The sequence below is a fragment of the Ylistrum balloti genome, unplaced genomic scaffold, assembly GCF_031769215.1.
Source record: "Ylistrum balloti isolate Yb309-2 unplaced genomic scaffold, AGI_CSIRO_Ybal_v1 Utg369808, whole genome shotgun sequence".
In the NCBI taxonomy this organism is placed as follows: domain Eukaryota; kingdom Metazoa; phylum Mollusca; class Bivalvia; order Pectinida; family Pectinidae; genus Ylistrum; species Ylistrum balloti.
Genome location: NW_026781982.1, coordinates 2,626,977 through 2,638,955, shown reverse-complemented (window position 1 = coordinate 2,638,955; position 11,979 = coordinate 2,626,977). Strand labels below are relative to the sequence as shown.

Genomic DNA, 11,979 nt, shown 5'->3' with positions numbered 1-11,979 from the left:
TCATTTCTCAAAAATTATATCTCTCCTAATTAATCCATTGTTATACATTCAAAAAATTAAGTTATCCAGCTTCTTAACAGTATGAAAAAAACCATCACTTGTTTCATATCAGTGTGACCTTAGACTTGTCTCCCCTCTAAGTGTAGACAAATTCTCATATCACACTCATACAGGGTCAATAATTGTATTAGCTTCATATCAGTGTGACCTAAGACTTGTCTCCTGTACATGACAGTTTACTCGAGGTGGAATGCAGAAGTAAATAAAATCATCTTTCCAGCATCATGTCACACTTATTACCAATTCCACAATCTCAGTACTTAATTTAGAGTGCTGTAGTGTACATATATCATGTAATATAAACAGTACTTTCATTTCATTTGTTCACTTACATGCAAATATACAAAATATCTTTTGTAAATATCTTAAGATATATATGATATACAAGTTACCATTAAACATTAGAACATGAATTTCCCTTTATACAAATATATATTAGGGAAATAACAATACAATATATTGTCATATTAAAATCATTATTGTATTTCAAACATAAGCTGACTACATAAAAGTGACTGGTTATTTAAAAATCCCTTAATGTAGAATATGAAATTTTTTTGGGTTCGTGAAATGAAATATTTATATAAATATTACATTAAAGACAGAACTATCTGTTGACCAAGCAGAATCCTATTACGGTTATTGTTCACAGCATTACCAAGAAAGGGGAGGTAACCAAGCTTTCTCAGGGCAAGAAGAAACCAATGTCCAACACATAAATTCAATATCATATTATGGTTGAAATGATATGTCATATCACTTTCAATTTGTATCAATTTATTTCCAAATTAACATAAAGATGTGAAGTGTTAAATTTCTGACTTCCATACCTTAAAATGACTGTAAGACATTGTATTACAGTCCATTTCTAAGAATTCACTTAATAGATTTACAAATCTGAGACACTTAAAACACTATGAAGTAAAAACTAAATAAAGTTCAAATTTGGAGCTATGCATCTATATAACCATACAAGATAAGTTGGTGATGCGGTATTGTTACAGATTGACAAATGAAACATTGCACATTAAAATAAGCAATATCCATCATTCAAAGAATCGTTTTCTGAGGTAAGTAAGAGAACAATACTATCAATCCCATATTCACTAAGACTACTTTTTATAGACATAATAAAACTCTTTTTAGCCAAGAAACAGCATTAAAAGAAAATCAAACCATGAACATAAGAGCATAAAAGAACAACAAAAAATGACTAAGGACTAATCTTGACTGAATTCTTTCCCATTTATCAAATAAATGGATAATTCTCACATATTTAAAATCCCTTTCTGAATCGGAAAAATTACCAATTAGATGAATTCTTATCTGTAAAAATAAGTTAAAAAAAAATATGTTGAATGACAGGAAATGAAAAAATTGACAAAAAGACTACTATCACAGAGAGCATTATATAGTTATAATCAGCTGTAAGTCTGGACTTCTGATAAACCTAACCCAGCCATTACTGTAGTATTCATGCCTCCCCCATCACCAGAAGTGTCATGGAATGTTCGAATAATTTCCTGCATAGCAGAAAATGTACCAGTGGCAAATCCCACAATTCCAAGCAAGATAATAAGGAGGTTCTTAATTACGGAGATGACGGACAGCCGTTCGCCTTCTGCTGAATAAGTGATGATTTCAATCAGCGGAGGGAACATCAATGCTAATGAGCTACTGGCTAATGAGCCGACCAGGGATATCATCAGGTCTAGGTGTGGCACCACCATCGCTATCCCACCTGAAAGAAAAAACATTAAAGAAATAAAGGAAATATCCATATTTCTACTTTTATTTTCATATTTGTAGTTTTTTTCTATCCCTTTGACATTTAAAATTAAGTGATGTAAAGTTAGGAACATTAAATATTACTCAAACCATTCAATATTGTCTGGCTATACTAAGTGGGTTGTAAAGGATGACAACTGAACTTAACATCTTAAACCGGACAGGGATAAGGCAAAAAAAGTAGTGGTGGCCATATTGAAATTGCAATTAGACTCAAATTAGGTATCAATGCCTGGATCTCATAGTAATCAAACCATAGAAGTTTCAAAAAAATGCATTATCTACAAATCAAAACACCATATGTGCCTTGATGTGTCTTTATATGGTTTGCACTACTTAATGAAATATAACAGGTACTTTATAAAGAAATATTCAGTGTAGTGATGATTCACTGTGGCTATTCCAACGAACAAAAATGTACTTACACGTAGCAAGCACCAGTGAAGTCCTGAATATATATTCCGACATGATCTTCATTTTCCTTGAACTGATTTTGGCCTCTATCGCTGGCCATATTATCCGAACGACAACGTACAGCTGTAGGCCGTACGAAATAAAGATGGCAATGGCATACATGAGATTTACAGATATAAACAACCTGAAATATATAAATATTTATCGACATTAATGTTGCCAGCATCAGAAACATCAACAACATACTTACCAATTTAAATGATAGTCCAAATGTTTGTGTGTTTTGTCATTCATTACTTTTAATATCAATAATGGAAAGGGGTAAGTCAACAAAAAGTGAAAGTTCATCAATGTTACACCCAACAAAAACATATTTCATTATCAGTAGCCATTATACAATTTACATTAGTCCTTCAACTTAACACAGTCCTTTTATATTTAACTGTAGCCCTTCAACCTAACACAGTCCTTTTATATTTAACTGTAGCCCTTCAACCTAACACAGTCCTTTTATATTTAACTGTAGTGATTCAACCTAACACAGTCCTTTTATATTTAACTGTAGTCCTTCAACCTAACACAGTCCTTTTATATTTATCTGTAGCCCTTCAACCTAACACAGTCCTTTTATATTTAACTGTAGTGATTCAACCTAACACAGTCCTTTTATATTTAACTGTAGCCCTTCAACCTAACACAGTCCTTTTATATTTAACTGTAGCCCTTCAACCTAACACAGTCCTTTTATATTTAACTGTAGCCCTTCAACCTAACACAGTCCTTTTATATTTAACTGTAGCCCTTCAACCTAACACAGTCCTTTTATATTTAACTGTAGTGATTCAACCTAACACAGTCCTTTTATATTTAACTGTAGTGATTCAACCTAACACAGTCCTTTTATATTTAACTGTAGTGATTCAACCTAACACAGTCCTTTTATATTTAACTGTAGTGATTCAACCTAACACAGTCCTTTTATATTTAACTGTAGCCCTTCAACCTAACACAGTCCTTTTATATTTAACTGTAGTGATTCAACCTAACACAGTCCTTTTACATTTAACTGTAGCCCTTCAACCTAACACAGTCCTTTTATATTTAACTGTAGTGATTCAACCTAACACAGTCCTTTTATATTTAACTGTAGCCCTTCAACCTAACACAGTCCTTTTATATTTAACTGTAGTGATTCAACCTAACACAGTCCTTTTATATTTAACTGTAGTGATTCAACCTAACACAGTCCTTTTATATTTAACTGTAGTGATTCAACCTAACACAGTCCTTTTATATTTAACTGTAGTGATTCAACCTAACACAGTCCTTTTAGCAAGATCAGAAAATGCAGCGACTGGTTTTCAGGATGTGGTAGAGGTATGACAGGGGACATTTGTCAAAGTCGCAGCTCTTAAGTAAAGCAGCATACCTGATAATGTGGACTTTTGACACATGATGTGGTAACAATTTGGACAATAATAAATATGAATACATGAAAGTGGTAGGGAACTGTATAAAAGTGTGGGTGATTCAAGTGTGAATAATCTTGTTAACTTTTTTGATGCATTCTATATTTGTGTTTGTTGAAATGTATGCAGTACTTGTATGAAAATGAAATCAATGTAATAATTTTAGTCTTGTTTTATTCTTTGGTATTTATCATTAAATCAAACACAGCCAAACAAGAAGATGTGATGATAGAATTCATGATGTGAGGATACTTCAAATCATTTCATGTTGAGTAACAACTATAAAAAAATGTTTCAACAGTGCAAAGTCATGGTACCATTACAAGGAAAATTGATAAAATACATGTATATAATCATTTACTCATGGATCATCAAAAACAGCATGAAAAAACCAGGTTAATGAGAGTGAAAGGAATTATACAACACCAAACAACAGTGTCTACAGACATAGTTACTTCCCTTGAAGAGACAGGCATGCAATGCTCAAAAAGTGGCAATGTAGATAATAACTTGTGCAAGAAATGCTTTTTTCAGAAACAACTTTTATAAGTACCGAAACAACAGGGAACCGAAACAACAGGGAACCGAAACAACTAGAATTCATTTATATAAGTTTTTTTTGTATCACTTTACTGTCAGCATATCATGAACATGACTTCATCACTACACATATGTCAAACAGGAACTATCCTCTAACTCAAAGTCAATTTACAATCCAGGTTTTTTTTTCTCCGCAATCTTATCGTGTTTGTGTTTACAATACTCAAAGCTAGCAGTAAACAGTAAGCATGATTTATGGCGAGTTCAATATATAAGACTCGCTACCACAAAATCTAAACACAGTAATGTTGCTATGAACTAAGATTGTGGAAATCAGACCCCCTATAAATTTAAACTGTTACATAATGCATGTACTTCAGAGCTGTCAAGGCTAAATACAATCTACATTATCTACGTACCAATTTTTACTGGGCAAGTTGAGGGTAATACTGCCTTCTGCTTCCTCGCCATATTTAAGGTAACCATAGAAACCCATCGCTGTGTAGAGGCAGACAACAAAGGTCATCCCAAGGTTAAGGATACCAACACAGCCTCCAAAATCCTCAGGATGTCGCATTTTGTTTTCAATTGGCATTACCTGGAAAAACATACTGATACCTGATTATTTGTACCAGGTAAATAGTACAGGTAGTTTGAAAACAAGTGAATGCCAAGTAAATTACCCCTGGTGTACAATTTACACCTGGTAAATAGGATATTAGATTTACACCTGTTGGACAGGACATTAGATTTACACCTGTTGGATAGGACGTTAGATTTACACCTGTTGGACAGGACATTAAATTTACACCTGTTGGATAGAACGTTAGATTTACACCTGTTGAATAGGACAGGTAGATTTACACCTGTTGGATAGGTCAGGTAGATTTACACCTGTTGGATAGGACAGGTAGATTTACACCTGTTGGATAGGACGTTAGATTTACACCTGTTGTATAGGTCAGGTAGATTAACACCTGTTGGATAGGACAGGTAGATTTACACCTATTGGATAGGACAGGTAGATTTTCACCTGTTGGATAGGACAGGTAGATTTACACCTGGTGAGTAGGCTGGCAAAAGGACAGTTAGTTTTACACCTAAAATACCACACAGGTAGATTTACACCGGATATACAGGACAGATAAATTCACAATTCATTCATAAAATTTGTGGATTTACATCGGGTGTATTATAACACTTGGTGAATAAGATATGACAGGGAAATTTACATCTTGTGACTTTGATAGTAAGATTTATACTGACTCATATCTGATGAACAGGACAGATCTATTAATACCAGTCACATGGTGTTAGGGCTTAGCAGAATTCCAACAGACATGGTATAAATGCTGAAAGAATTTTACTTTGTGTAAAGGTCTGACAGAATTCCAACTGGTTAAAGACAAGACAAAATTCACATGGTGTAGATGCTGACAGAATTTCACCTTGTGGAAAGGTCTGACAGAATTTTACCTGATGTAAAGGCCTAGCAGAATTTAATCTAGTGTCTGACCTTTACACAATGTGAAATCAGTCTGGGCCTTGTGAAAGGCCTGACTAATTTTTGTTAAGTCCAAACACGATATCATCTGGTGTTACGGTCTGGCTTAATTAAAACTGGATAACAGTATGTGGTAAGATAGAACAGTGGTAACACTCTCACTCCTTACCCACAGTATGTGGTAAGGTAGGACAGTGGTAACACACTCACTTCTTACCCACAGTTAGTGGTAAGGTGGGACAGTGGTAACACACTCACTTCTTACCCACAGTATGTGGTAAGTTGGGCTAGTGGTAACATGCTCACTTCTTACCCACAGTTAGTGGTAAGGTGGGACAGTGGTAACACACTTCTTACCCACAGTATGTGGTAAAGTGGGACAGTGGTAACACACTCACTTCTTACCAACAGCATGTGGTAAGGTGGGACAGTGGTAACACACTCACTTCTTACCCACAGTATGTGGTAAGTTGGGCTAGTGGTAACACACTCACTTCTTACCCACAGTATGTGGTAAGGTGAGACAGTGGTAACACACTCACTTCTTACCCACAGTTTGTGGTAAGGTGGGACAGTGGTAACACACTCACTTCTTACCCACAGTATGTGGTAAGGTGGGACAGTGGTAACACACTCACGCCTTACCCACAGCATGTGGTAAGGTGGGACAGTGGTAACACACTCACTTCTTACCCACAGTATGTGGTAAGGTAGGACAGTGGTAACACACTCACTTCTTGCCAACAGTATGTGGTATGGTGGTGCAAGGGTAACACACTCACTTCCGACCTAGAACTGTCTCACGCTTCAATCAGATTTATTCAAATCAGATGATATTACTAATTTCTCAATTGTTGTAAAAGAAATAAAGTATAATGTTTTCAAAGGTCCTGATAAAAGCTCTTCTAATATTTGATCAATCCAAGCTTAAAATACATAAAGAAGATGTTACTGTAGAGCTTACCAATCCTATAGCCTCAAAGGCAAACATAGCTGTGCCAAAGTAGAGAGGAAGTTTGTCTACCGGTGTTATAGCAGGACGAGAACTGACGTCAGGGAGGCCCTGAACAAGTTCCTGGAAAACGATCACAAGGCCTACTATGACCAACAGGTTGGCAAATGTGGAAAACGGTGCCAGATGCTTCAAGTTCTTCACAAAGCAGTAAGGTATAAGAAGCGCCGCGGACACCAGCAGGTAAATTTTTACATCAGGACTGTCTGAGTGGAATGATTGTATCACCTAGGAGACAAAAAATAAAAATAACAATGGCTCAACTAATGGAAAGATTAAATGTGATCACATCTACAACATACAAACACTGTATTACATGAAACAAAGGCAAATCCAAAGATTTTAAATTCCAGCCTTTTGAAAATTTCAAGAAGTAGAGAATGTAGTTGGTATACCATGCCAAGTCATATACTTAAGATACTTTGTTATAAAAGGAAAGACGAGAATAACCCTGAAAACTACTTCAATTTATCTTATTTTGGGGCCAATGTGCCCTTGATTGGATTTAGATGTTTCTTTCATTCACTTTGGATTTTCCTCAACCAAGAAATAAATCGTTCCAGAGATAATGGATATTTCCAGTATGAGTAATCTTAAATCATTATTAACTGGGGAAATAGAATTAAAATAATACTGTATTGATCTGAGGATAAATATGACAATATAACCAATTAGCAAATATGACTTACCTGTTGGACATTCTGAGCAACAAATAAAATGTAGACACAGCAAAATCCAAATTGTGTCAGAAGCAGAAATCCATTGATTGTGTACCTGTAAAATAAATTGAAAAAAATCAAAGATCAGGAAAGGTCACTATTCTTCAAAGATGCTGAAAACTTATAACAGAATAGGTGATACCTGGGCATCTGAAAATGTTCAATATTTACAATCAAACCTGTTTATTTACAATCTGACATGTCTTCCTGTTTATTTACAATCTGACATGTCTTCCTGTTTATTTACAACCTGACATGTCTTCCTGTTTATTTACAACCTGACATGTCTTCCTGTTTATTTACAATCTGACATGTCTTCCTGTTTATTTACAACCTGACATGTCTTCCTGTTTATTTACAATCTGACATGTCTTCCTGTTTATTTACAACCTGACATGTCTTCCTGTTTATTTCAACCTGACATGTCTTCCTGTTTATTTACAAACTGACATGTCTTCCTGTTTATTTACAACCTGACATGTCTTCCTGTTTATTTACAATCTGACATGTCTTCCTGTTTATTTACAACCTGACATGTCTTCCTGTTTATTTACAATCTGACATGTCTTCCTGTTTATTTACAACCTGACATGTCTTCCTGTTTATTTACAATCTGACATGTCTTCCTGTTTATTTACAATCTGACATGTCTTCCTGTTTATTTACAATCTGACATGTCTTCCTGTTTATTTACAACCTGACATGTCTTCCTGTTTATTTACAACCTGACATGTCTTCCTGTTTATTTACAACCTGACATGTCTTCCTGTTTATTTACAACCTGACATGTCTTCCTGTTTATTTACAATCTGACATGTCTTCCTGTTTATTTACAACCTGACATGTCTTCCTGTTTATTTCAACCTGACATGTCTTCCTGTTTATTTACAAACTGACATGTCTTCCTGTTTATTTACAACCTGACATGTCTTCCTGTTTATTTACAATCTGACATGTCTTCCTGTTTATTTACAACCTGACATGTCTTCCTGTTTATTTACAATCTGACATGTCTTCCTGTTTATTTACAATCTGACATGTCTTCCTGTTTATTTACAATCTGACATGTCTTCCTGTTTATTTACAATCTGACATGTCTTCCTGTTTATTTACAATCTGACATGTCTTGTAGGAATCTGCCTACATTGTGATATGTATGTTTACCAGCATACAGTAACCTTTACCTGCCATGTCGGTGAAATCTCTGTAATCGTGGTGGTCCTGTTCTCAGGCTTTCTTCTAGAATCTCAGCATACCCGAGTGCACATAGCCCTTCTGTCCTGTCAATGTTATAAGGAGCTTGTCAGAAAAATCTCGGTTCAAATCTACATAGTTTACCATGTGTAAAAAATTTCAAATTCAGTTTTAAATCTGTTATAACATAAATAACATATGCAATCCATCTTTGATCACTGAGGTTTCATCCTAGACAGAATAATGGAAACTGTTGTCATAGAGTCAATACTGCCACCACCACCCCTCCCAAAAAGGGCATACGTTTCTGAAAAGGGGAGGTAACTCAACCTGATTATAGATTAAGATGCACAACTACAATGTATTAGGATTATAGCCAGCAAGTATCATTGTAATCAATTCAGTGGTTTAGGAGCAGTAGTCACTACATCATTGCATCTACAAACAGACAGCCAGGCAAATAAACAGACGACCTGATTCTAATATACTCCCCCCACCCCTCCCCCAAAATAAAATGTCTTCTGAATGTGAATACATCTAACTGGAAATGACCTTTTGGCAAATACACTAAGGCGTCATAGAAGATTTGACAAAAGGGCATGCTGCAATTATATCGACTGTAATTACATTAAGTACTGTTGTAGTGGGACCAGATATAATTATACTCTTGTCTTAAATAGAATGTCTAGTACTGTCTTAATGAGATAGCTGTGGGCTAATGTATATATATTCTCTATGAAATCCACATACCTACCTTTTACACAGTTTCCTGCTACAGTTGACTAGCATGTGCATACAATGTGTGGCAATGAATCCAATCACCAAGACACCCACTGGTCCAGCCTGTAATGTTATATCAGCTATATAGCTTTAACCTATTTCAATAAAACAATGTTAAACTTTGAACCAATATCAGGAAAACAAAGCAATAAAATCATTGTTATACATAATGTAACAAAATGAGTAAAAAATGGATTTAATGGTTACTTCGGAATGGTGGGTATCGTAGAGAGCAGCATCTTAGTTTAAAGTACATCAGGTCAAGAGTCAGTCAATGCTGGACCGAGGTAAAAATCCTGTGAGTGACAGATAGTGATGCACGCCTGATAACGGGCGGGGGTGTGTACCCCAGTGTTGAAACAGTGTGGCAGAATATCGCCAGTATGAATGATCAGGACAGATAGATGCTCTCTTTTGTATGTCTCGCGCTGGCGAATGTATTTGTAAGTAAACGAGATAAGAAACAATGTATAAGGTAGATCAAAGATGGGAAGTTGATAACGGGTACTCCTAGTCGCACATGCCTTCATAATTAGATGCTTCAGGGGCTGGGTTATTGGTGTCCAATAGGGACTAGGCTTAAATTAAGTATTTGGGTATTATTTATACTAAGACAATAGCTAGCAGAAGTTAGTCAAGTCTGGGATCGAGTAGCTAGAGAGAGTTGGGAGTGGGACGTGGAGACTGGAAGAGTCCCGGATGGGACCTGCTCCGCGATGGAGTGGGCCCCTGGCCAAGTTGGCCCATGGACATTTGTATGGAACTCTTTGATATGGACGGGCAGGTGTTTATTTTTTTGTCTGCCTTACACAGGTATTTATTTTTGGTGCCACGACATGCTGCTGTATGTTGATTAGGAAGCCCAGCATATTTACAAGCCGACGGCATGGCCAGGACACCTGTACCGATGTTTCCCTTCAGCAGGTGCATCAAACTGGCAAGATTCCTTTCGAAAAGATCACACAACGAGAGGTCACATCGCATACATTATCACCTTACTATACTGTGGTTTAATTAATTGTACTAAATATATCATTGGGTTCATGGCATATCTGGTACATATATTTTTTCTATTTCAAAACTTACCCTTTAACTTTGATGTAATCGTAGATTAAGTGGAATTGTCTTACTGCTGTTCTGAAATACCTTTTGATACCAGCTTTTTAATAAGATGGACGTAGATTAACACACACAAATACTGCTGTTCTGTATGTATGACACACTTATGAAACGTAGATTTAAGCTGTTCTGTAGTCTGTTGAATACTTACGATGTACGTAGATTAAGTGGAGTCTTACTGCTGTTCTGTACTGTTGAATACTTACGATGTACGTAGATTAAGTGGAGTCTTACTGCTGTTCTGTAGACTACTGTTGAATACTTACGATGTACGTAGATTAAGTGGAGTCTTACTGCTGTTCTGTAGACTACTGTTGAATACTTACAATGTACGTAGATTAAGTGGAGTCTTACTGCTGTTCTGTAGACTACTGTTGAATACTTACGATGTACGTAGATTAAGTGGAGTCTTACTGCTGTTCTGTAGACTACTGTTGAATACTTACGATGTACGTAGATTAAGTGGAGTCTTACTGCTGTTCTGTACTGTTGAATACTTATGATGTACGTAGATTAAGTGGAGTCTTACTGCTGTTCTGTACTGTTGAATACTTACGATGTACGTAGATTAAGTGGAGTCTTACTGCTGTTCTGTAGACTACTGTTGAATACTTACGATGTACGTAGATTAAGTGGAGTCTTACTGCTGTTCTGTAGACTACTGTTGAATACTTACGATGTACGTAGATTAAGTGGAGTCTTACTGCTGTTCTGTAGACTTACGATGTACTAGATTAAGAACTACTGTACTACTGTTGAATACTTACGATGTACGTAGATTAAGTGGAGTCTTACTGCTGTTCTGTAGACTACTGTTGAATACTTACGATGTACGTAGATTAAGTGGAGTCTTACTGCTGTTCTGTAGACTACTGTTGAATACTTACGATGTACGTAGATTAAGTGGAGTCTTACTGCTGTACTGTACTGTTGAATACTTACGATGTACGTAGATTAAGTGGAGTCTTACTGCTGTACTGTACTGTTGAATACTTACGATGTACGTAGATTAAGTGGAGTCTTACTGCTGTTCTGTAGACTACTGTTGAATACTTATGATGTACGTAGATTAAGTGGAGTCTTACTGCTGTTCTGTACTGTTGAATACTTATCATGTCAGTATATTAAGAGGAGTCTTACTGCTGTTCTGTAGACTACTGTTGAATACTTACGATGTACGTAGATTAAGTGGAGTCTTACTGCTGTTCTGTAGACTACTGTTGAATACTTACGATGTACGTAGATTAAGTGGAGTCTTACTGCTGTTCTGTAGACTACTGTTGAATACTTACGATGTACGTAGATTAAGTGGAGTCTTACTGCTGTTCTGTAGACTACTGTTGAATACTTACGATGTACGTAGATTAAGTGGAGTCTTAC

General features: G+C 35.9%; 1 protein-coding gene across 1 annotated transcript; it reads right to left on the bottom strand.

Moving 5' to 3' along the window:
* Window positions 1-1,425: 1,425 nt before the first annotated feature.
* LOC132544796 (proton-coupled amino acid transporter 1-like) lies at window positions 1,426-10,464 on the bottom strand. The gene is made up of 8 exons (XM_060208441.1): window positions 10,324-10,464; window positions 9,455-9,543; window positions 8,691-8,786; window positions 7,477-7,561; window positions 6,740-7,015; window positions 4,691-4,869; window positions 2,274-2,446; window positions 1,426-1,801 (listed from the first exon to the last, which is right to left on the bottom strand). Exons 1-8 carry the CDS (start codon window positions 10,462-10,464, stop codon window positions 1,482-1,484), a joined length of 1,359 nt encoding a protein of 452 aa, XP_060064424.1. The 3' UTR covers window positions 1,426-1,481.
* Window positions 10,465-11,979: the final 1,515 nt, after the last annotated feature.